At 35.4% G+C, this 27213-nt stretch overlaps 1 protein-coding gene across 1 annotated transcript; it reads left to right on the top strand.

Annotated features, from left to right (window-relative positions):
* The first annotated feature begins 259 nt into the window (after positions 1 to 259).
* LOC150107397 (uncharacterized) lies at positions 260 to 26715 on the top strand. The gene is made up of 5 exons (XM_090391265.1): positions 260 to 481; positions 19218 to 20794; positions 21023 to 21192; positions 23279 to 23436; positions 25125 to 26715. Exons 1-5 carry the CDS (start codon positions 331 to 333, stop codon positions 25418 to 25420), a joined length of 2352 nt encoding a protein of 783 aa, XP_090247391.1. The 5' UTR covers positions 260 to 330; the 3' UTR covers positions 25421 to 26715.
* The last annotated feature ends 498 nt before the right edge of the window (positions 26716 to 27213 follow it).

Genomic DNA, 27213 nt, shown 5'->3' with positions numbered 1-27213 from the left:
ATCACCAAATACGACGTTCCCTCTTCATTTATTATATTTTCCCCCTCATATACGCACTTAGGTTACTGAGACGCTGTTGATCGTTTAGGAGTAACCTTGGCAATGAAATTGCGCGCATGCTCATTTTGCCCATGGCTCTGCTTTTAGTTTCTATACACAACTCACTTTCTTCGCTTCACGAGCTGGTGACGTTTCAAACTAGCCACCAATCATTGGATGGCGATCATTCAGGCTTCTGGAAACCTAGTGGTCTAGTGGCCCATATCAGTGGCGGTGGAGGCAGAAGTGTGATGTCCAGTTTGGAGTACACACACCTTAACGACTGTAGGCATGCCTAAAGCCTTCCTAGTACGGAAATTCCGGGCTCACTGGAGGCCGGGGCCATGTGGAATGGTGACCCCACCTCCAAGTCCGGAACAAGGGACGCTGCGAGCAAAGTCGGAGCAGGTAGCTGCTCTTGAAGAATCTCATTTAGTTACAGGTAAGTCGACTTTTTTAAATGAAAACTCTTATATTTAAACACAATTTTATCGATATTCTTTTTTTCTGAGGATTATATATAAGATTACAGAAATAATATTAGTACCGGCAAAATATCAAAATGAAACTTTTTTTTTTTTCTAATGGGAAATGTTTGATGTTTCAACTAAATTATACACAAGGCGCCACAGCTTTTTTTCCACTGCGGATGAAAAACATGGAACAACTGGAAGAAATGTTTTTCAAATATCACTGTCATGATAATTATAATTTTGATGAAACATTTATTTTGCTATGTTTATTTTAATTAGATCTAAGCTATCATTTTTAATAAATAACTTATTCTGTCATTCTCTTATTCTTATCGTCGATTGTGAAGTATTAAAAGTATTAATAAGAAATATTATAAAATACGATGATTAAGGTATAAGCCATTTTCTTTTCTTTTTTTAGTTTGACATTTCGTGCTCAGATCGAAGTTAACATTAAGTCAAAATGACGTGCGTACAACTGCAGTAGTTAAAAGCAGACGAACAAATTTATAATAATACAAATTACCATCGTTTATTATAAATTTTATATTTACTAATTAATAGTCTATTATAAAAAACATTTTGAAATTACAATTAGATATAATTAAGCCACTTTGAATGAATCTTAATTTTTAATAAAGGTCGATAGTTTTTATTCCATTAGCTAGCCCACGGTTGTCCAAACTGTGTTTTTAAAAAGATGTTGGTCAAAACTTTTTTTTTTACGAGAACGTTGTTATAGGTGATTAAACATTTTAGTTTTTTTTTTTTTTTTTGTTATTTATGTATTTATCTGCATTGTTTGGCATTAGTTATAAGGATTTCAAATAGGTCGCATATCAACATTTTTTTTTAAATATCGAATAACTGGATGATTATAGTATATGAGAATCGTCAAAGCCAACCATCTGCACTTGGTATACTCATTCTTCCTGAAACATTATCAACACAATTGAGCTATCCCAATAAACTGAACCCATCGCTTTTGAAATTCCATCATCCACATTATATAAAGAAAGAACAGCAGTCAACTTCAGATATTTATCTGCAAGACCGCTTGCGACAGCCGAAGAAAATGTTTCTGTTTTAGCATAATTTTTTTACAACATAATAATTTAAAACCACATGCTACACTATTACTTTCTTCACCCATTTCTGACTAGTAAATATCTGGGTTCGAATTCCTACAAGAAATATACAGACCACGGCCATAACTCACCCTTTTTAAGACTTTTTTTTTTTCATGTAAAGGAAATGTATATATATAAGAAAACCTTTTGTTCCCTTGAATGTTAAACAGTTCCCGTGGAATCTTTTCAGAAGATTTTTTGTCATCTTTCAAATGCTGTAAAAACTACTACTGAAAAAATAACTGTACCCATGAGCAGTGAGATGGAACAAATTAAATGAAGACACTCTGAAAAAGCAAAGTATACCGCTTTCTTTACTTTATAGATTAAAAAAATTCCTTTCGGAGGATAGTGAAATTTCACGTCAAATTGGTTTGAATCTTTTTTTACTGGAGATGGCCTATTTAGAAATGACTTCTTTCATTCAATTACATTGGTCAAAAATCAACTAGAAATGCTGTACTAATTCAAATAAAGCGATTTGTTTCTGTTCAAAAATTCTCCCGAAAACTGCTTAGATGTAATGTTACAAGAACTAATCCTAAAACGTACAGCTCCTAAAATTCCGGAACACGCTTTATGTTTTCTTTTTAATTTTTTCAAACTATCGAATTGCGATGCAAATCGACTCTCAGCTTAGCAGAAAATATTTGAAGGTGTATGCTTCGACAAATCATGAAAAGCAACTAGATTTGTATGCCTGCATTTTTTTCCGGGTTTATTTCGTTTATCGTACTGTTAAAAGTGGGGAAAGGATGATCATCGGCCTTAGCTCCTTTGAAAGATGCCACAAACACACGTCCGTTCTTCACGTGTGATTATGCATGTATGAAATAACCTAATTCCACTTGGACTAAGTGACGCATTTCACTAAACAACCAGATCAAGTGTAATCTAAGACGTCGCATTTTCCGCATTCCAAAAGAATTGTTTCATTCTTGTGGAGTTAGTTACTTTGATGTTCGATGATAACCATATATAAAATTAAAATGTTCACAGTGAACAGTTTTACTTTTATTTACTTTCGTTCAACCAGTGCTTTAAGTTACATTCCTTAACTTTAATATTTTTTTTTCTTTGTTACAAACAAACAAAAAATATGCTAAGAAATCCATGCAGTATTGGAACACTAGGGCTTGGAGGATAGAGCCAGTTAAATTTATCTGGTTCGTCTGGTTCGGTCAGCTTTCGGATCAGCATGTGAAAGTTCGTTCCAGGATGTATTTTCATGTATTAGTGATGTTTCAAACATTGCTTCGTAATGTTTGGAACAACACTAATTTTCTTTCTTTGGTCTTCCTTTGAAATGCAATGATAACACTGCTAGATTCCAGAAGACTGGAATTACTGAGGAATCGGTGAAGAAATTAGTTAACTGAATGAGCATTCGCAGAGAAGCTGTCTCCTAAGCATTTTCGAAATATATAAAGATATCTTTTTTATTTATTTTATTTTATTTTTAATCCAATGCATAAAAATTTAATAATTAGATTAAAATATATTATGATTTATGTCCTTTAGCAGCATTTTAAAATGAAAATGTTGCATTGCAGACAATTATAAAAACTAATCATCACAAGCATTTTCAGTCTTCAATAAAGCTGGATGCACGTTGATATCACTTATTATCTACGTTTGCGGATGTAAATATTCTTCATGTATTTATTTACATAATCCAAAATGGAAACACTATTACTAAGGACTAATGAAACTATTCTGTAATATTATTCATTTAAAACTCGCTCGGTCCAAAATTATAGTACATTCTATTATAAACTTAGAGAGAGAGAGAGAGAGATTCTTGTATCGTATTTCAATTTATTCTTGCTATTTATTTAGTAAAAAATGAAATACCGTTGCGTAAACTTGTACGACAACTGCATAATTAATATTATGAGCATACAGAGGTATATAATTGCATCAAAACGCTTTTTCTTTTGTTACTTAGAAATATTTGTGTTCAGTTTTTAAATACGAATAAGAATATTATCATTATTTTATCTTTTTTATATATATATACAGGTAACGCTGTTAACTGTAATATGCTTTATGCGTCGCTTAATATATAATTGCGTTTCAATCAAGTAATAGCGTACTAGACACTGCCTACTCGTAAGCATTCTTGTTAGGCGCTGTTGAGAAAGCCGTTAAATTCTGGTTTGTTACGTATGTGGAAACAATATTCGTACGTGTAGGGAGTAAAAGGAAAAGACACACGCAAAACGAATAATTATTTTATGGCTGCACAACCGGTTTTCTGTTCGTTATTTATTTCTGTCATCACTTGTTCACGGGCTGTAGTAACCCGACAGTCGATTTTATCTGCTTTGAAATCTTCGCATTTCATTCTCTTTCCGCCTTAATGTCTCTAGACTATCTTTCAACACTAAATTATGAACGAAACCTTTGAAACGCATACATTCTTGTAAACTCATTACAAGAATTTAGTATGTGTTAAGCCACGGTAGTTCATTAGTTCACGGTGGTTCGTGTATTACTCTTATTTTTTCCACTGCGCGATTACTTTTATCATTATTATTCTGCTTTGTTTCTTTTCATTTTTCTTTCTTTCTTTTTTTCATTGAATTAATTGTACGCAGCAACAGGGAAGTGCCCAAAATACGTTTCTAAAGTATAGATGTATTTTGGCAACTTGGATACTGATTATGTATGATAGATTGTTTTTCTATATCTCAGTTATTTACCGAAGATTGCAAATTGCTAGAACGAACATAAATGATTCACCCTCCGAGATATTTCAGCCTCTCCGGCTTTCACACCCAACAGCAAAAAAGCCTGTTGGAATAGAACTTTATTTGAACGGATTATTTGAGAAATGGCGGAAAGTAATGTGCGAATAAAGGATTGACTGGAACATTCCCATTATTTTTATTAACTATTGTATTATGCAATCCATAAGCAAGCATATAATCTATTCTTTTATGGTAAGATAACTCGAATATAACTATTCAAGAATGTTTAAGAAACTGAAAATATATTATCTTGAAAGTTATATCTAAATCAGCATTTTATTCATTTCTGTCAAAACCAATACAGGAAAGTAGAGAATAATAACAACTCTCACACTCTCTTTCTTCGGTTTGTTTCAGACTAAAATTAGTTTGAATTCAAAGCTGGCCTTAGTTGCTTTGGCAACTAAGTCCAGCTACTGTATTTATGTCTACTAACTGCATGTGTTTTCTGTCTGGTTTGTTTGTTTTGGGAGTTAAAAATATATATAAAAAATCACCCTGCCATCTCTGCATGAGAAAGGCTAACTTATCTTCAATTCAATTGAGATGCCCTTAGAAATTTTTCTAGCATCGTAGACGGGATTCAAAACCGAGTCTTATACCATCGGTTTTCCTTCTGAAGTAGTACTGAGACTTTCCCTGAGATGCATAGTAAAAAACTATATTAAGAAACAATACTCGTCACACGATTTTTAACAAATGGTTATATCTTAATATATAACTATCCCATATGGAATATATTTCTGATATTGATTATACTGTTTACTAGTATATAGATTAAAATATTTCACTTTTGATTTTACAATCAGATACTTATTTTTATTATACAATAAGTATAATTCTTTCTTTCTTTTTTGAAGCAGCACCACAAAAACTATATTAATAAAGAAACGACTTCCAAAATTCTTATACGATTCATAATTCCGATGTTGATAACAGTTTGTTGAACTCTAACAGTACGAAACACGCTGCAACATTCACCAGTAATAACAAACACGTCGCGCAGTGGCCCAACCAATTGAGCAGCTTCGTTAGTTTCCCAAACACAGCATATTATTGTCCCATTCGTTCTTCGTATTCACTCTCTTCCAGTGCCAAAGAATACAACTTGCAAAATTTCTAACCAAAATTTCTCCTTCAACAACGCTTTATCGCATAAGTAACTCCTAATTATATTTTTCTACTGGTGAGTAATACAATGGCTGGGGGTTCCTTGTTGGGTTTTTGGTTTTTTTTTTTTTTTTTTTTTTTTTGGAATTAAGGCCGAAGCAGCCAAGGCTGTGAAGCCAATGAAATTATGTCTGTAAACTGCTTGATTTACTCACCGATTTGTTTATTTTGCGGGATGAAAAACTCTGCCACCTGAATAGCCTTGTTTGGAGAAGTTCTCAAATTCATTCTTTCAAAGTTTCTTTCCACTTTAGTAGTGTCATTCTTAAACTTTAATCGAAGAATAGAACTTACTATTTAACTAAAACGACAGAAGTCCGAAGGAACCAGGTCTACCTTGTGTGTTGAACGGAAAACAGTCTCCAGAACCTTTGTGACTACTCCTGTTGACAAACTGGCGCGCGGTCTTTGTTGTCATAAAGAAGGATGGCTTGCATGTTCGGGTAACGCCTCCATGAATTATCGTTGCTTTTCTTACTTTTGTTGTGTGCATATTTCATCACCACTCTGCAAATTATGAAAGAAAGGCGTTGATTTATTTGTCAGTAACTAAGAAACGATTTCCTTCCTGCAGAATTTTTGGTGTGGTGTCATTTTGCCGTGAAACAAATCACGAATGCACCTGTGAATAATTCAGACGGCTACTGCATTCATACTCTCAACTGATTGCAAACTGTAAGTGATAATTAGTTGTATGAGACACACCGATCCTATCAAATGATGTCATCCATGTTGCACATCGTTCTGCGTTAATGTCGAGGTCGGACGACTGCTTCGTAGTTGATCATAGAAATCAGTTTTCCTTGTTCTGCTTCTGTCGGTGGTCTCATCCTCGCAGGTTTTTTTTTGTTTGTTTGTTTGTTTTATTTTTCAGACCTTTGTGGAGATTCAGCACTGTTTTTCCCTCTTCCACCTTTAAAAGTTTCTCACCAATTTTTATAGCGATCTTCATTGCTTATTTTCATTTTATAAACTATCTTTCAGAAGGATTTTGAAATTTTTTATGTCAAAAGGAAAACCGGGATCGAGCAATTTAAACAAGCTTTTCGGTGATGATTTTAATATTCTTTTGATGAAAAGAGAGAGAGAGAGAGAGAGAGAGAGAGAGAGAGAGCTTCTAGTGCCCTTCATAAATTCCACATGAAGGAGTGGGGAAGGGGGTTGTCCACTTCACTTTAATTACCTTCGGTATGGATCCATGCAGTGTCTAGGAAGATTATTCTGGTTAGTCGATCATGTCATTTGTTGTAGATTTTCACTAAATGGTTGCGCTTTATGATCGCCCTTATTTACTAATTCATATTTTTCATTTTTAAGAATTGTGCTGTTATGTTCGAACTGATTTTGTTCTCATAAAATTGGGTTTACATTGACTTTTTGAAATACACGTTTAAGACAAAAGTCTCAAGAATGTATTTTAACATTTTGTTACTGCAATTGTTAGTCATCGAGAAGTGTATATATACCGTGAGCTATCTGACTGCATTTAATAAATATCAAGTTTATTAAGTTAATTTAAGTATAATTAATTAATTTTATTAGGTTAACCTGCATTGTTGACTGAGTGGACAGCATCCTCTTCTCCAAGTAACAATCTGTGGGTTCGATTCCCGCTGCACACACGAATATCTGTGAATGTCTTTAGGTAGTAGACGATTTTCGTCGCCTGGTGTGAAATCACCACCCTGCCTACTTGAAGTGGCTTGAAAAAGTTCCAGTCCAGAGCGTGGTTTCTGGATTAGCTAACTTACAGTTCATCCACGTTACTGAGGGCGATAAGTTTGCAACCTTTATTGGGCTGAATTTACATAAAAATAAAAAATAAAAACTATTTCAATTATAAATTAATGTCACTTTGCTCGCCATAGTAACAGCACGTTATGTTGTTCAAAAACGAACTTAAGCGGACTATGCGTATCTCAGTCGCAGGATACGCTGCTACTTTCAAACGTTATAAGTTCCAAAAACATATTTTCAACTGGAAATGGGGATTTATAAGAGCGCTTGTGAAATGCAGAAATTAAATGCATACAGAATCCTATTAAATTTCATTTTTTTTTAATTGAAGAAAGAGAAAAAAAAGTAATGATTCTAGTAGTAAAATATTCACTTGTTTAGAACGGTTGTGGTTGTTTTCGTGTTTGCATGTCACAACAAATTTTTTCCTTCCCCCCCCCCCCAGGTGTTGTGAAGAACAAAATAGACGAATCAAAATCTACAAATTAAGCTTAATGTGTGCCAGACAAAGTTATTAGAAGAAATAAATGATCATTTATTTCTTCAACATCACGAACGATTAAATAAAACAACGGCGAATAGTGAATGTCTGTTTCTTCAATCGTGAAAGTCTCGATTTGCGAAATAATAATATCCTGCGGTAATGGGTTGTTTTTCCTCATCCCTTTTCTGCTGTGTGGCCTGTTCAGAGTAAAGCCAAGCTGAATCATCATCTTCTATTATTGATGATCCTGCCGAGCCAGGAAGCAAACGTTGGATGGTCTCGAGTATTGTTACCGCACAGCCTTCCCCCTATCCCGCATCCCTTGCTTCAGGAAGAGCAGCGCTGTTATGATTACGTGTTGCCTGCCGTCGTCATTGCGGCCGCAGGGTAGATCGGGTGACTGAACAAGCAACCACGGTCTACTTCGCAGACTTCGAGTTTACTTTCCTGAAACTGGACACGAACGCAGTAAGCATGGTTTGACTCGATTTGCCGTTCACGGCCAAGGTCAGATGGGCGGTGTTATGCGGTTGGTCTTGTGCTGTTGCGAAGAATGCGTAATTCCAAATGTTTTAAAGAAACAGGTTTTTACTAATGTCTAAGGTGGGAAGAGTTTCCGTTAGTTTCCAAAGCCTAGAACGGTTAGGGGTTTACTTGTAGAACAACAACAACTAGTGACATGCAAATTCCAGTTGCGGTAAAGCTGGCGATGATACATGTAATCACGTCTTACGTTGCTCGCGGCTCATTGTTTCGGCACTACCCTGACAGGCTACATCCTGTTGTTCAACGACTACACGTAGGAGTTGCATACACGGCAGGGGAGTTGGTATAATCTAGTGGGGTCTTTAGGAAGCACGAGGATTAACTATAGTTTTCAAAAAAACAGCCGTTTAAGTCATTATACTTGCTAAAAGGCTTTCTGCTGTTATGGGTTACCGCTTTAATTAAGCCAATTAGTACTAATTTGAGAGAAAAGTCAAGCAGACGTCATAATACATGCACGGTTCTTTAGCGAACTTCATAAAATTGCGACTACCAAACGGTCAAGGATAAAACAATTTATAATTTTCTTACCTGCTGAAATTCTTGAGTATTCTGTTAACAAACAACTCCCGCACATTAAGCAGCGTCACTCTGGTATACAATTAGAAAGAATATATATACATGTATTTGTATTGCTTTCTTTTATTTATTTATTATTATTTTTTTTTTTTTGCATAATCAAGAGACCACTACAGAGACCAATTTTTTTCAATCCACTTCAAGCTTCCAATAAATGGGGAGATGAAATTCATCTCCCAGCTAAAGACAATCATAAACCTCCATACTCAATGTGGGATTCAAACCCACAACCTCTCGGTTGGAGGAAAGATATGCTGACCACTCGGCCAAGCAGGCTGATGGATTGTTAGACTATCACTGGAATTCTAAGTTCGCTATATGTATATTATACTTAACGTACTTACACATAGAATGAAACCATCCATGCAAGCATGTAGTTTGTTAGGTTGCAGAATATAAAATTCACAATATTTACTCTGGTGGCGAGGCCCACTAGAAACATAAACAGAAGAATGCCTATTGAAAAGCAGTTTCCAGTATTTTAGTATAAAATTAAATTAAAGCAAAAAAATGGGGTTAGCAGTTGTTGACCTCCATGTAAACCTTAACGACTCGTTGCAACAGGAAAATAAAAACTTCACATTCATTTGCATGAAGTATAGAAAAATTTATTTCAGCATAACAGCGCAAAATATTAGATACATTTTTTTTTGTTAAATTTTGTAGTATTACATTTCAAAAGCGCCTCCGTAGTTCAGTCGGTTTCGACGAAGCCCTTGGGATGGAAAGACCTGAGTTCGAACCCGGTTAGGACGCAACCTATATAATGGCTTCTCAGTTGAAGGTGAGTTAGCGGTCTCATATGTAGGCGGAAAATTCCTCCTTCCCACGGATACTCGGATTTCTCACCCAACAAACCGGCCAAGAGAACACACCTGATTTACTCGCAAGAATATACATTTAAGAGTAAGACACACCACCTTATCCAAACCTTTATGGTATCGATTTTGCATAACCAACCTGAATAGATTGGTTATGCAAAATCAGGTAAATATTTATTCTTTGCTTTCTGAATCGTAAATCGCAATATGATTACGGTATATAGTATACTGTATGGCAATTATTATTACTATACATTTTTTTAGAAAATAATTTTACATAATATGAATGGCGAAATCTGACTGCACTGCTCATACGTGTTTAAAACCTGTTTTAATTGTGTAAAAATGAATCGATAGGGCAGAAGAAGAGTGAACAAGCAAGTAGATGTTTCAACTGTGCCGGTTTCCTTTCTTAAAAATGCAAATATTAGACGTGGAATATCTGGCAGAAGTTGGACAGAGAATGAACCAAAGAAAGAAATCTCTTAAAGCTCCTAGAGGAGGACGGACGAAAATTCTCAAGTTATTTTTGTAACAGTGGGTTGCAGACATATGAAAGGTCCCATACGGAAAAGACAATAAAAGAATGTAGGATATTTCTACACTGAGTTCAAGTTTTATGCTAATCTAAAAAAAATATGACATTACTAATCTAGCAAATTCATGTGATGATCAACCTTTCTCTCTCAACTAAGACTGTCAGATCCAGTACTTCCTTCTCTTTCCACTCACTCACTGTTCCTTGCAAAAAAAGGGGAAAAAAAAACACCTAAAGAAGCAACGTTTGTAACTATATCATGCCATTATTGAGTGAGATTGATTGATGCTTACGAATTGATATTGTATTATTTTCTTACTGTAGCGCGCGTGTTTAATTGTGGTGTCGGACCGTAGTCCTCGGAGGAAAACCAGAAACCGATTAATTGCTACTGGATCACAGCTCGGACCTCTGGTGTAGCAAGGAACCAAATTACTTTAAGCTTGGTTGGTACCATTATTGCAGGCCAGTTGCCTCACGGAGGTGATGTTCCGTTGTTCTTCTAAGGCAATTAGAAGAACAACGGAACATTGAGGCCTTCGACTGGAAAAGATCTGGTTTCGATTCTCGTCCTGACAAGAAAAAGGCAGAAACAGTTTTTTTTTTTTTTTCCTCGGAAACTCGGGTGTTTCACATCCCGCGTACAGGCAAATCAGCCATGTGAACACACGCAATTTACAGACAAAAAAATACTGTTGTTGGTGGTGGTGGTGATGGACGATAGATAGTGTTGGTGGTAGTAGTGTTGTTATGTATTAAGTAGTAGAGGAGACGGAAAGAGACGTGTGTAGCGGAATAGAATAGAGTGGCCTCCCGCGATAAGTCATTGGACTCCTTGGAATCGTCGCGCAATAATAATATCTGTCTTATGTATGTAATTCACAAGGTCCGTCAGTCATGCATACTTTTTTTTAAATATTGCTGGTCCAAATTGAGATGTGACCAGGAAAACTACAAATCAGAAAAAAATAATCTTACGTTACAAAATTAATCTTGGAAATTCTTATGTGCACATGATTTGCCAAGGGAATGACTTAGTCATTTGCCGTTTCCCTGATCAAATAAATAAATTCTCTGTCTTTAACAGCAAAACAAAGCAAAAAGTGAAGCTCAAAATGAACAATCTTAAATTTCAAGAATGATGTAGAAATTCAAAATTGTATTAAATTCCGCTTAAATTAATATTACACTCGATTGCATAGAATTCCAGCATTTTCTACATATTAGCAATCCAACAAATCACCAATTTTCACCATTAATAAAAGCAAATATTCAATGGGTTTGACAGTATTTTCTACCGTTAGAGTTTATTTACTGAAGGTACTCTTAAACGACTCATTCAGGACGATCTTTGACAGTCTTGAGCTATTCTCACGGGAATCCAGTTAATCATAACGTATGTGACCACACAGTGGCGGGCTCAGGGGACTTTCCCCGGTTACAAGTAGCACTTCGTGAAATGTGGTTTTTATTACATCCTTTGTTTATCGTATAATACTTTAAGAACTGTTCAAGCAAAAATGGACTTCGCACCTGCCAACTCTTCTCCCCTTTTCTCCTCCCCAAAGCTGATTCGATTTATGGTAAGCACTATCGATTCATAAAAAAACTGCTGTCCTATAGGAAGGCAAATTGTTGATGAGATGAGATAAATATAATATAATATCTCATCTCATCTTCTTTTACCTTGTGGTATCGAGGTTTTATTAATCATCGGATCTCAAATCGTTCACAGGATAAAGTGATGTATCCTGTGGTGTACGTCCCGGTGTATCCTATGTCTGTAGTGTTGAGTTCTCAAGGCCGGTTTACCTGCTTTGCGGGATGAAAAACATCAGGATAAACTGGGGAAAAAACGTGGACTACTGTCCACGTCCGGCTAACTTGGCTATAGCTGAGGAAGATCTTTCAGCTCTTCACGTCACCGACGGGAATCGAACCTAGGACACTCCTTCCCTAGGCATATGGTTGCGAAGCGCACTAGGCTAACCGCGCGGACATAAATATAATATTATAAATTAAAATTATTTATGATGATGTCGAACCCACAGAGTGAGTGAGACGCATAGATGATCTTTATCGACCGAAGTGAGACCATTTTGCTTACCAAATGCCCGAAGTAATTCGAAAGAGACCATGTTTGGTCTGTTTCGAAATAGAGCAGGGTTGTGGTTACCAAATCCTTACTTCACCCATGGCTGATGTGCTGTAGATTTGTAACCTTTAATGGAAGGGAATATCATTAAAAAAAAAAAAAAAAAAATCCAGTGTGTCTCGGATTTTGGTTGATACAGATATTCAAACCTTTCATGTTTAATATATGAACTGTAAAATTAAAAGAAACTGTAAATGGGTTTAATGGAATTTCCAATAAAGTTATTTATTTTCTGGAAATGATACTTTTGGAAGATATTTATGAAACAATGTAGACGTATTAATTTCCACCACATGTTGATTTCCAAAGCGTTTATTGCAAAAGGCTGATTAACAAGCAACACAGCAAATGTAATTCATAATTGGCTTGCGCAAAATACTTACCTGGTAGAATATCAAGGAAGCATCATAAAAACTGATCGTACGGCCGTTACTAAACGGAGCACGAGTCAGTCACGTGACAATTGATGATGACCATGGCCTTCACCTAGAGACACGCTCACTTTCACTCAACGCGTGCCGCCTTCATTGGAAAATCTGAAGGTGACCCATCATGCCCCGCAGCAAGACAGGTTTTTGTCAGGATTACTTTCTCTGGCAGTTTTCACGGTCGCCGTAGGCGGACCTGTTGAGCTGGCACATTTTCCCGTGGACGATAGAAGGAAGCATGCTGAAGGTCAAACATGTAAGGCACTCTGTAGTGATTCGGACCTATTTACCGCATAAATAACCGAATGTCACTCTTTTGTAACCACACCGGCCTTGAGTGTGTGGCACATCTGGAGAGTGCACCGCTAACTCGTGCAGCGCTAACGTAACCTTGGTACAAAGCGGAATTATATATCATGCTTTGATTCTATTGCGCGCCTTCGTATGAAGCGAAAGACTCCCAAATGGACCGATGTCATTTGGCAGAGATAACGGTGAACTACGGAATACACAATTCAGGGTGGAGACCTCGTTTGTCAGGAGCACAAGAGCTGATACAATTATATTCTGCATAATGACGATGACAAGAAAAAAGACGGGCAGATACCATGGAAACACGATGTCCACAATAGCGATCACGGTAGTCGTTCAGTTTAATGTGATTCATTCCAGCAGCTCTGTGGAGTTTGAACACTGGTACCAATAGCGACGACATTTGGTAAGAAGCCAAATTGTGACAGCTCGTGAAGGCCTTCCCCTCCTCCCATCCGCGGCATCCACTTCCAATTCTTTGGAGGAAGGGTGGCAAAATTCGAGGTCAGTCCGTTATCGCGTACAAAATGACATCATTATGCTAACGGAAGTCATTTAAGTGTATTTCGTAAAGAACGCTGGGGGAGGAAGAGTCTTAGTATTTAAGTTTTTTTTATTCATGTTTTTGCCATTACCTTACTAAATATCTGCAGTTCTCGAACTTATTATGTCGCTCACGTACCATAAAGGTTCGCAGTAATTCTTAAAATGCTTATCTAAATCAAGTTACAAACGCCTACTTTGGGTGTTGCTAAAATTAACTGTTGGAAACTATGAGTATCACCTACATGCCGAAAATCCTTAGGTTCATTAAAACTAGTTGCAGAAGAATCTGCTCGCGCGAGCATGCACACACACAAACATACGGGAGTTCTTACCCCCCCCCCCAAAAAAAAAAAAAAAAAACTGGGATTTATTGATGTTGCAAGACATGCTGTAATTATTTATCTCGCATGTGTGACACCCAGTGCAGAAGGGGAGCGTCAAGGATGACTGTTACCCGGATGCGAGAAAATTCACGAACTGTCGTCCAAGTACTCGATATTTCGCCACCCTTCACGTATGTCTAATATAGAATTAAGTTAGTTCTTTTTTTTCTTTTTCCTAAAAAGTTTGCTTTCATGGTGGGTATCCACCTTCTACACTGCAGAAATGCAGTGTAGAAGGTTATTTGAAGGTTATGTTTCGAGGTTATACCTTGAAAGCATAATTCCAATAATGGAAATGAATGAAGGTAACTTCATTCATAAAAATTGGTAACTTGTTATAAGTTCCAATGAATATTACATATTTTACTGATCATCTGGAGAGATAATCAGTCCGTTGTTTCAAGAATCTTCTGGTCATCACATGCCATTTAGCGCGTCTGATTTTTTATTGCATCCTTTTCTAACATTCGTATATAAAGTTCATCGTATTTTCTTCATAGTCATCATATTTGAAGATCATCGTACATATAAACTGCATGCGAATATAAAGTATTGAACGCGAAAAAAATCAACCAAATGTTACGAAATAAGATACATAGTAAAGGGAAATAACACGCTCTGCAACTATTTGTACGCGGGGGTGGGGGGTTGCCTGTTTTTCAGGCTTCATAAAAGTATGGTGCTGCATATTTAATATGCAGTTAAGAACTAAACGAGATAGTAGTGGCCTTAGGAACGAATGATTTAATTACGTATAAATACAGCAAGAGAGAGGATATGAAAGGATTACAAGAAATAGTAAGAGAGTGAAAATTATTAGTTTATTACCGAGATATGAAAGTACAGGGTTAAAGATGAATATGATAGTAATGATTCTATGCACAGGCCGTGGCAGAAATGGGGGTGAGTGCTTGGATATGTGAAGCGAGTTTCATAGTTGAAAAGGCTTGCACTTCCACTTGAATGGATTTGGAATAAGAAGCCTGAAGAAATTATTTATTGGAGTGAGACCTAATGCAAGGAAAGTAGATCATGAGAGGAACGGTTAGAACATGCATGTAGGCATGCAAACGTGATAATGATATAAATGTCAATAAGCATGGTTTTTGAATATGGTGAAGGAGTGGATCTGTTCTAGCGGTTCGAACTTTTTGATGTGTAGGAAAGAGAGTTGTCCAAAGCAAACTGCAAATGTAAGTATACGAAAAAGCCAGAGGGTAACGTTATACACGAATACCAGAAGTATCAAGAGCAAAAGGGGTTGAATTTGTTGCTTTGGTGAATACGTTGTGGTGTGACTGTTGACAACAGTGACACATAGCTCTTAAAGCCAGATGTAGTAACCAGAATCGAATGTAAACGTATAGTATTTTTAGGAAAGATAGAAGAGAGGAAGAAGAGTACTAGTAATGATATCAGGGAGTTCCACTAAAGGATTCAGTATTATCCAACTCCACTCCTCCGTTTTAGCAACGTCAATACTATACCCCAAACAATGATATATTCTTATAGTCTAACATTTCTAAGTTCTTCAGACTCAAAAAAAGTACTGGTTTTACTTCTATAGCAGTATACTACTGTAGATGCTGTGCAACGTAATGTTATTACATGAACTGCGTCCTTTGTGATACGCGGGATCATTTTACAGAGTCTAATATCAGCATTGTTCTAGCAGTCAAGGTATTATGTGCAACATGTGACCTTCGAAGACGAACCGTTAATCTTTCGATTATCTTATATGTCGGATCGGTTTCATTCATTAGACACCAAGGGACGTTACTTCACTATGACCTTGAAAGCAGTGGAAAACAGGGAATAAGAGTAGGTTTTTACTGAGGTTTTGCAGTCTGGAACTTGAATGTATAGAGCATATTTCGACTTTTATGTCACACCTCGTATTTCATCAGCTTCGAAATAAAATAGCTTCTGGCCGTCATCCAACGAACATTCCCCGTTAGCTACCAGTGGGAAGGATCACAAGTTCAAGGAGTTTTACTCGAAACAACCGAGTTCAATACAATAAATATTAAATTTTAGATCTCTATAATGCAGACGAATGTGGAATTATAAAAGTACTTTATAATTTATTTAATTTTTTTTCATGTGATTCTCACCATAAAAGATTGTAAACATTGGGGCAGTAGCTCTTGCCGATTGTGAATGAATATTTAGCACTTATCGAAATTGTCACACATACACAAAAATAATAAATAAATAAATAAATAAACGGACGTGCAGCTGTGAATTTGCGAAGGACGCCAAAAACGTAACCGTGCTATTAGCAGTAAACATATAGCACATTGGCAGTAAGCTAAAGTATTTCAAACCCCAGGTTCAGTCATAATTCTCTGAATTAAGCTCTTTCAATCCAATAAAGGAAAGCGCCACAGTTCCATCAAAATTATTTCCACACTTTTTGTATACCAAAGTACAATAAATAAAAGAAAAAACTGCATATTAACTACTAAGAGCAAAATCTGCTGCAAGTTAACTGCAGGGGGGGGGGGTATCAAATTGAGTAGGTGAGTTTCAGTAATCTGCACCCAAGACATTCAAAATACATTGGGTGTTGACTGAATTATTCATTTGAATTATCAATAATTCAAAGCTGTTTGAATTATTGTTAGGGTATGGCAATGATATCCTGTTGTCTCAAATATGCATTAGCAACTAACTGAAGGACTTTCTTCCAATTTATGTTCATTTATTTTAAAATACAAACAACCATATCTCTGTAACTGTACAGTACCAGACCAAGACCTATTGTAAGTTCCATAAGTTATGCATGGTCTTCCTGACTCACCTTGTATGTGTGTGCATGTCTAAATGCCTAGATGCTGTGACTGCATCTTTCTTCTGCCTTTTCCAGACTTTTTTTTTCAGCTGATTCCAGAATGAATATTATTATTACATGACACTCCCAAGGAGTCCAAGACTTATCGAGGGAGGGCACTCTACAACCGTCTACCATTCCACTAGCTACACAGAACTACCATCTTTATCTACACACACAATGCCATCTACTGTCCACCACCAGTAATTTTTTTTTTGTCTGTGTTCTCAAGACCAATTTGCCTGTATGTGGGATTAAAACCCTGCAACCTCCGTATGAGATCAGCTAACTTACCTTTAACTGAAGAAAAAAAAACACATATAAACATTCCTCTTATCAAGACCAGAATTGAACATGGCCTTTTCCAACCGAAGGGTGCAAAGTACCATCATTCTTCCAATTAAGGAGGCACTATGAAGCAGGTAAATACAAACTGCCATATCTCCTTTTGTCTGTTAAAGTTGAAAAAAACTCATTTTTAACTCAGCAAAATCAATTCTAATGCTTATTCTATGTACACATCACTTGCCATGCAAAAAATCTCCTTTTCACTTGATTCATGTATAGACATGCAAGTTTTACAGTTTCTAGGAATGACCTGTCCATTCTTTCACCACTTATCATCCTATGTAACACTTCCCTATATATCTAACTGATAGCCTTCTCTCAATAATTTGCATGTCTGAATTGTATCATCCCTTATCTTTTGATATGCCAAGCTCTGCATAGCATATTCCTTTACATTTTTCTCACAGATATTGATACTGATACACTGATATTGTCTCAGCCAGTTGTCTTTCTCTAACATTTCCTAAGATGATCTGTGCACAGAAATACGGTTGAGACCTAACTAGTGTCTTATACAGTGGACTTACTATTTCTTTATCCTTAGATGTCAGTGTCCTTATCATTATAGCAGTAATTTTCTGAGTAACCTTTACAGCTTTTGCAATATGTCTCCTGAGCTTCAGTTTCCTATTCAATCTCCCAGATCCCTTGCCTCCTCCTAAAGAAAAGTTCCTGCAATACATTCCATTTTTCTCTGCCCAAAGAGTGAAATAACATATTATTCTGTTCAAAATAATCAATTCAAGGCCTCTTTTACTGGCCTCGCATCACAGGATCCTCCAAAATGCTTTTCCCATTTAGCATCATCATCAGCATATTCCTCTCAAACCTTAACCTATATTCAGTATCTCATACCTACCGTGCACAGATTTGGCCACCTGGATTTCTTGGGAATCAGGAGGTGATGGAGAAGATTCAGAGACAAGTGATCAAACTGGTGACAGGTCTGTGGAATGCTCCTTGTGAGGATAGATTGAAGGCATGTGATTTGCAGAGTTTAGTTGGCAGACAGAAAAGAGAGAGAGAGAGAGAGAGAAAGAGAGAACATGATAGAAACTTACTAAATGACACAAAAAGAAATTTTAATAACTGACAAGTAGGAAGAGAACAAGGGGTCACTCTTGGAAGTTGTGTGAGTATGTAGTTAGTAAGGGTGTGCTTGCTAGATGTTTTACCTTGAGAGTGGTGAATGAGTATAATGGATTGCTAGAGGTAGTTGTGAGTGCCTTGACAGTGAACAAGTTTAAAGAGACATATGATGGGTATTGTGTGAATAAAGATGAAAGTAGGTCTCCTGTAATTTGACTCCATGAAAATACCCTTGATGGCTCTGTCTGACCAACCATACTTGTATGAACTGACTAATCACTGTATCCTTGAATAATTTATAACTAAAACAAACACACTTCAGGTACATAACTCCTATAACAATTTTCTCGCATACATAAACACATGAAATCACCTAAATGTTTAACCAACAAACTTATCTGAACAAGCAACTTCCAATTATCTGTTTTAATTACTCTTAAACCTTTATCTGACATAAGATGGGTATAAGGAATTAATGCTCACAGAACTGTAATACATCACATTAAAGAAATTTAAGGATTGCATCTCAGTAATGATAATGAAAGGGAGAAGGATGCAGTTCTATTGTTTTATGATTACTTCATTCAATCATGTTTCATAAAAGTATAAGCAATTTTATTTCTAATGAAGAACCAGAAATATTTACGAAAATGAAAATAAGAAGAAATGCTGGAAATATTAAATATGTTTTATTTCAGTAAGAAATAATCCTTAGTATAGAAACTACTAAAACAAATCTTGAAGTAAGATTACTGAAATGCCATTCTGAATACTGAATAAATCTGAATACTGTACATTCAGGTAATCATTACAGATCGAAGAACTAATTTTTTTTCTTTCTTTATTATTCCAGCAATCACATCAGAGAACAACTTTCCAGACTCTTTCCATTCTAATATTCATTCGAATGGAAGGTTAGAAGAAACTCAGACTCCTCCAATATCACCTCACAGGACTTCAAGTCCTTTGGACACAAGATGGTATTATAATCCTGTAAATACACCTCTTAGTCCTCCAACCAGTATCTCAAGTCAAAAGAGTCAAGATTGTAATGGTAACAGTGAACAACATAAACTACATTCACTAACATGCAACAAAACTTCAGAAGAACAGCACTATAGACATTTTGATTCTTCATTAAATAACAAAATTAGTCATATAAATCATTATGAGAAAAAAAATTGTCATTTGCCACAATCAAAGTGTCTTAATCATCTGAGTCATGATAAAGGAAAATCTGGGTCTCAATCTCCAAATCCTTCAGGAAACAAAACCTATCAACAATCTCAGGTTCATTCTGTAAGTCAACATGAAAGTGGAACTTTTAGGATTTCTCCATCACAAAGCAAGTGCCTTAATTCTGTGCCTGATAACAGAAGTCCTTACTTGGTGTATCCAGTTGCAAGTCCTCCAGAAAACAAGACATGTCTCTATCAGATCTCTTACAAACATCCACGTCCACATATTTATGATGCAGATTGCTGCTCATCACAAAATAAGTGTGTTAGTCCACAGTCTCAAAATAAAAGGTTCCAGGACTTTCAACTAAAAGTTGCAAATACCCATGATTCCTATGAAGTACAAATCAAGCAGCCAAATCAAGCAGTCAAGCAGATCCACAGTACTGCTAGTAATGAGCAACAACAAGGCAATTCTGTGCATCTACTGTCCAAGAGAGGTTATCATCCTGAAGTATGCTTGCCTTTAAAGCCATTTACTGACAATGGAAATCACAATCAAATGCAACAGCATCCTGCAGATAATAATAGTCAAAACAGCTTGAGAAATATACCCACAAGTCCTTTAATGAACAGTGGAATTCAACATCAACAACTGTTATCCAGTAACAATGAACATAAACTATTGTATAGGTCTTCAAGCCCTTTATTTGACCATACTATTCAGCATAGGCCATTTCATATGTCTGTACATCCTGAGAGTAGATATCGCTATGAGGTACCTGAGACTATCACAAACTCTATTCAAAACAACAGAAGTAACCACCATTCATCTTCAAACTTCCATGGTACAAAAAGTCAATATCACTCATCTCATCCATGGGAGACAGCAAAGAAAGCTCATGAAGGAGTATCAGAAAGTGATGTCTCCACATTCACCAAAGAAAGGCATATGCCATCAACATATTTACCATTGCCCACAATACATACTATGAATCATGAGGAGGAAGCATACTCTTGCCCATCAGCTTCCCAAAGTCCAGTTAGTCATCATAACGATCACAATAGGAGAACTGGCTCATTCCTACCACCACCACCACCATCATTGTCATCATCATCATCATCAGACAGCTTTCAGAATTCTCCAGAAATGGATGATGCAGATTCGTCAAACAATGATGGAAGACAAAATACTGATGAAGAAAATCAGACTCCAGCTCTACAAGCTAGAGTAGCAGTTCTGCAGCAGAGGGTAAGTAATTTATTCCTTTCAATAACAACTGGAAATACTAAAGTCATTAGCATGATGAGATCAATGAATGGTTTATTAAAATCATTTTAATGTGTAATTAGTAATAATTTTAAAATATTCATATTTTAATAGTACATCATTACAGCATTTATTTATTAGCCAATTTAACTTGTTATTTATTAGCCAATTTAACTTGTTTTCTGATTAAGGTTGGTTTCTTAATTACAGCTTGGCCTTCCAAATAATGCATCCATTGAATTTGTGAATGGTGGCCATGGTATTAAAAATCCTTTAGTCCAGAAGGAAGCAAAAGAGACAATAGAATGTTCTGAGGAGTTAGAAAGTAATGAAAATCCAGAAAACCTAGAAAATGCTAACCATCACACTGATAAAAACAGGTAAGTTATCTAAAAACACACTGTACATGTGGTATGAGAGTGGCATGTGAAATGTTGACACAATGAAATGTTTCATTAAAAAACTTATTTAAGGGTAAATGTTACAAACTTTAGAATCAGATGCTCAGAACCTTGGAAAATATTTTAACTGTAAAAGCACTCAATATATATCCTCTATTTTGTTTAACAGCTTCTTCATGTTATTAGCATGATTACAAATGTGTTTGGAATGACAATGTAGCACATGCTCTTAATCAATCTGATGATGATGCAGCTAAGCATTCATGGCTTTTATTTCCAAAATTGAGAGGTTCCTTCAGGAACAACCTCTCTTTCCATACTTATCCCACTTACACATGGGTTCAAGTCATGAGTAAAAAGTGGCTAACATGCTTCCAACTGTGACACTCACAATAATGCGAGATTACACAGATTGAAGGAAGCGTGCAGAAAATATGCTACAACATTTTCAATGTGATGTGGCACTTTGCATAAACCACTGGGTAACCAGATGCAGCTAGGTTCCTATGAGTTACAATAGGAGGTAATTTTTCAAATGCCAGTACTAATTGGAGTTTAGTTTCTTCAAAGAAGACATGTCTGATTAAACTGACTTCACAGTGTCTATTTTCCACAAAACTGGTGGCATGTGCTTCTTCTCAAAACTATATACTCTTCTGCTTGTTAAATGCCCCATTCAAATGAAAATAACCTTTGTCTAAAAACTAGGTGCTCTGTAACACTGCATTTCTCTGTTCATCATGTGGCAAGTTGGAGTTTTCTTTATTATTTATCATGTTTTGAAAAGTTTCTGTAACAACGAAAGGTTTTAAGGAAACATTTTCAAAATTAAATTTATGTAGTCATTGCATAAAACTAACATCAAAATGTTCCAAGTTTATGAGCTGCTTTTCTTATTGATTGACTTTCCAAGACTACTCTGTACTGCACCTTGAAGTCGTTCAATATTTTCTGGAAAATGACTGATGACTTTGCTAGGTTGCAATGTTGTCATTCTTTTACAATGCTTATGTGTTAAAACTACTGGGATTAACTAAGTATAAAGCTTAAAAAAAAAAACTTTTTCCTTTTTCCTCTTTCCAGTATTTTCCTCTGCTTGACTGTTAAACACATGTTGTCAGAGCTAGATTTATGCATATACTTGAAAAGCTACAGCTTAGAGCTTCACATTACAAGAGACATCTATAAGTATAGATAACCTAAAATTTACCCAGTAGAATTCACACATAATAAATTTAGTTTAATCCTTTATCCCAGTGAGAGCAAACAAAGTTTGTGCCTGAAAATATCTTCAGGACTGAATATAGTGTTGTCCTATCTTACCTGGGTAAGTAGTATTCAGTCCTGAAGATATTTTCAGGCACAAACTTTGTTTGCTCTCACTGGGATAAAGGATTAAACTAAATTTATTATAGTCTAACCTAGTGAAAAATAAACTTTCAACAGAATTCACACATGTTGGAAGTTTTTCCACTTGGTTGGTTATACTATAAATTAAAGATGCCAAGAAATTATATTCTTGGTTTAATCCTTTATCCAAGTGTAAGCAAACAAAGTTTGTGCCTGAAGTATTTGCAGGACAGGGCAACTCGTATATAGAGGCTAATGACTTCACATCACTTGCCTTAGTATCCCATAATGCAAAGCACATATCCTTACAGACATGTATAATGCTATGAATTATGGGAAGGGTCACTACCCAGACTGGTTTAAGCCTTTATTGAGGTCTCATCAATGGGAGTCAGACCTAGAGGTGATACCAAGGTTGAAATAATGCAGAAGTCATATTTCCATATCACACCTTATTATTAAAATTCTCTGGATTAGAGATAGCTATTGGAAGTTTTTCCACTTAGTTATACTATAAATTATGAGTTATGAAATATTATCATAGCTAATTTTGACCCCAGAATTACTAAAAACAATTAAACACAAATAATAAATTTATAAAGCTATAAATAAATTGATTTTTATTTAATTAAACTTTGATAAGAATAGTTGTTAAGATTTAACATTATTTAATATGTCATATAATCTTAATACATATTCTTTACTTTCTTTTTAGCCTGTGTTGTAAAGTGTGTGGGAAGGGTTTCACCCTTCAAAGATTGCTCAACAGGCACATGAAATGTCACAGTGATGTTAAACGATACCTGTGCACATTCTGTGGTAAAGGATTCAATGATACCTTTGACTTGAAGCGTCACACTAGGACACACACAGGTAAGATTCAATTCAAACTCATAATCATTACTATTACTAGCTCAGACATTGCCATTTATATACTGACATATACTGGATAGTTTTCTTCGATTGATTCTAATATATACTAGTGATACTATTTACCATGACAACCTCATTACTGTGATTTTTCTTTTTGAACACATTAAAAAAAAATCATGGCCAAATCCACTTAGGTGATTTTTTTGAGGCAGATGATTTTTTTCCCCACACATATGCCATAAAATAAATGTTAAACAGAAATGTGCCCTAAAGGTATTTTTTCACAGCCAATTTGACCCATCTTTTATGTATCTATGCATTAGTCAGAGATTTGTTTTGTTGCCACTAAGACAAATAACAAATCTTCAGTTTTCATCTGGTATAACAAGATCTAACAAGTTATATCATGCAAGTAGCAACAAAGCGAAAAAAAAATTGCATGAGGGTTCAAGAGGTTTCGCTCACAGAAACAGAATGTGTATTGCAGTCAGGTCTGAAAGACATTATCATTAGTAAGAATTTGAAAAGCACACACATAAAGCTCCATAAAAGTGGCTAAATAAGGCAGGAAATTTTACTGATTCCTGAAAGGAAACTGCTAAAGTAGTCTGCAGAGAGAGAGAGAGAGAGGGATGTGAAAACAATATAGATGTGTTCACAGAAATAATTTCTGAGAAGGTGAAAACCATATTTTCTAATATGAAAAAAAGAAGATCCATGTTGTACATAAAGCAGCAATTAACAAAACTGCAGGAAATTTTGAAGAACTTGTCCAATTATTCACCTTCAATCAAACTGGCCTCTTCTAGAGGAAAAAAAAATAAAAAATAAAAACAAAGCTACCCAAAACATGCATTATGAAAGTGGAACAGAAGTTTCCAGAACATATATCCAAGTGTATAAAGGATAAACAATTAATTAAACCAAGAATATAATTTTGTGACATCTTTGATTTATAGTATAATCAAGTGGAAAAACTTTCAACATCTATCTCTAATTCAGAATATTTTAGTAATAAGGTGTGACAACTTTTGGCTATGGAAATATGACTTCTGCATTACTTCAACCTTGGTATCACTTCTGAGTCTGGCTCCTACTGATGGGACCTCAATAAAGATGGAAACCGGTCTGGGCAGTGACCCTTCCCATAAGGATACGTGCTTTGCATTATGGGACAGTAAGGCAAGTGATCTGAAGTCATTAGTCTCTATATATGAGTTATCCAGTTGTGAAGTTACTTCACATGCAAATTTTGCTTGCTTACACTTGGATAAAGGATTAAACCAAGAATATAATTTGTTGGCATTTTTAATTTATAGTATAACCAAGTGGGAAAACCTTTCAACCTTTAGGACCATCCGTTTGAGCATGTTTCCAAAAAAGTTTTAAAAAAATTTAACATAAACCAAAATTTATGTTAAATTTTTCAAGGTCTTTCATTAACTAACCATATCAAACCATAACCATATCAAACCATTTTCATCGATTTCCTAAAAATACATGGTGATATAATTGAACTTCCCAGTCTTATCAACCTGCTGAACTCTTTATACATTTGATTCAGTCACAATTGTCATATTATTAACACATAATTCAGTGCAGTGATTTTTTGACCTTTTTTAATATTTTATGCTTCAATAATGCAATTAATTTTCTTTTACTCATTTCTTCTCTTCTCTTTCCCCTAGGTGTTCGTCCATATAAGTGTAACCTTTGTGAGAAGTCATTCACACAACGTTGCTCCTTAGAGTCTCATACCCTAAAAGTTCACGGAATCCAGCATCAGTATGCATACAAGGAACGTCGAGTTAAGATGTATGTATGTGAAGAGTGTGGTCACACCACCAACGATCCTGAGATTCATTATATACATCTGAAAGAAAATCATCCTTACAGTCCAGCCCTACTCAAGTTTTATGATAAAAGACATTTTAAATTTGGTGACAGGTCTTTTCCTCTTGGCTTAGTGAAAGTAAATTCTTGAGAACACTGTTTGAATTCATCAGAACTAAGAAAGATGAAAATCTGTGATAGTTTTCTAAACGATGTTTCCTGTGATGTTTTGTTAAGGAAATGTTTTTTTTTTCTTAATGTGCCTATGTCTTTATGTCTCAGTAAGATCAACTAATGACAACATGAAGCTTACTGAAGTGTATAAAATTAACACCATCAACCTATTAGGACAAACGAGAATGAAACTTTCAGTGGGTCTCCAAATTTAGCACCAGTGAGACTATGAATTATTAGCAAACATCAAATTCACATTGTGCCAGTATAAGTTATATTTACACTCACTAAATAGTCGAGAACACTGCTCAGCTGCTTCAATGAGAACTATCCCAGCCTTTGCAAGAATAAGTTACAAACTTATAAGTTGAGATATCAAGTATGAAAACTGGCCAATATAGTGAGAGATTAGTGAGAGAGAAAAAAAATCATTCTTTACTTGGGGCCAAATATGTTATTTTTGACTTACAAGATTTTTGATACTTTTTATAGATTTAATATATATTGCCATGCATTTTTTAAATATTTACAAAAATTGAAAAATAGTTTCAATAATAAGCGTTTTGTCTTCTGACTGTACATTTTACCTAGCATAGTTAAATATCTATAGTAATATGCTGGAGTTTTAATTGTTAATAATAGTTGCAATGCAGTATAGTTCTAGTTTAATGTAAATTTGCTAGTCTGTGAGGCCTTATTTTATCTGAAACTTTTTTAGACAGTACCAATAATTACATTCTTGGGAATGAACAGTACAGTAACTTATTCCTACTACAGTCTACTTTTCAATCAATGCTTGGTTTTCTTACTAACTGTAGTTTTCTTAACTGAGATAATTTGCTATCAAAAAATCTTTACAGAGGTTATATTCTAGCTGATATACAGTATATAAATATAGACAGAAATCTGTAATCAGAACTAAAAAAAAAAAAAAAAAAAAATTGATTGCACAAGCATAAGTCTCTTGAAAGCTCCAAATGTTCGGTTGTTATAACAGATTGCAAGATCCAAAACTGACTGTATCACAATCCCAAGATACCATTGTACAGTCCTTGTCTTGATTCTTTACTTCATATTAATTGTCACAGGTAATATAATAACTAATGATTTTTTAATCAAATACCTTATACCACTAAATATCAAATTCTAAATGTTTTCTATGAAAGATATTATTGAATGACCTGCAAATCAAATATGAGAGGATGTTGTGATCAGCCTTAGTTATAATCAATGTATATAAGAGTGTAATAAATAGAGGATCTTTATATCAAATATGTATACTTTTTATTCTAATTATTGTCACTAGTCAAAAACAAATCACACTATTCATCTATTAGTTCTATGATACATGAATACTCCTTGTTGAGTTAGATAAACAGATAATACTTTTCCTATTTAAGGCTTGAATGTTTTTCTAAAATGGAAACATTATTATTATTATTCAGGACTCCATGGAGTCAAGAAACTCATCGTGGGAGGTCCTTCTTAGGAAACACAAAGTCTATCATACCACTTCGTGAACTCATTGACCATTCTTGCTCCTACCACTCTATCAGGCAATGCATGCCACAGTTCAACCACCCTCCATGCAAAGAAACCACTCTTCATCCTCTTGCTCACAGGCTTCCTTCCGTAACTTCCAGGGATGGCACCTTGTCATCGCTTCTTCCCGCTGTTCCACCAAGCGAAAGAACTACCCCCCCCCCAGTGTCCACCCTGTAACTGCCTCTCAACAGTTTAAAAGTCTCAATTATATCACCTCTCCTTCTA

Source organism: Typopeltis vanoorti, chromosome 4 (genome assembly GCF_054136105.1).
Source record: "Typopeltis vanoorti isolate ZY-2024b chromosome 4, IOZ_Tvanoo_1.0, whole genome shotgun sequence".
Taxonomy (NCBI): Eukaryota; Metazoa; Arthropoda; class Arachnida; order Uropygi; family Thelyphonidae; genus Typopeltis; species Typopeltis vanoorti.
The sequence above is the reverse complement of the archived record's forward strand: the minus strand, read 5'-3'. Positions and strand labels throughout refer to the sequence as shown.

Coding starts and splice junctions, on each gene's coding strand:
- LOC150107397 (XM_090391265.1), top strand. CDS start 331: ATGCCTAAAGCCTTCCTAGTACGGAAATTCCGGGCTCACTGGAGGCCG. Junction 20,795..21,022: donor TAGCAGTTCTGCAGCAGAGG/GTAAGTAATTTA, acceptor TCTTAATTACAG/CTTGGCCTTCCAAATAATGC. Junction 23,437..25,124: donor TCACACTAGGACACACACAG/GTAAGATTCAAT, acceptor TCTTTCCCCTAG/GTGTTCGTCCATATAAGTGT.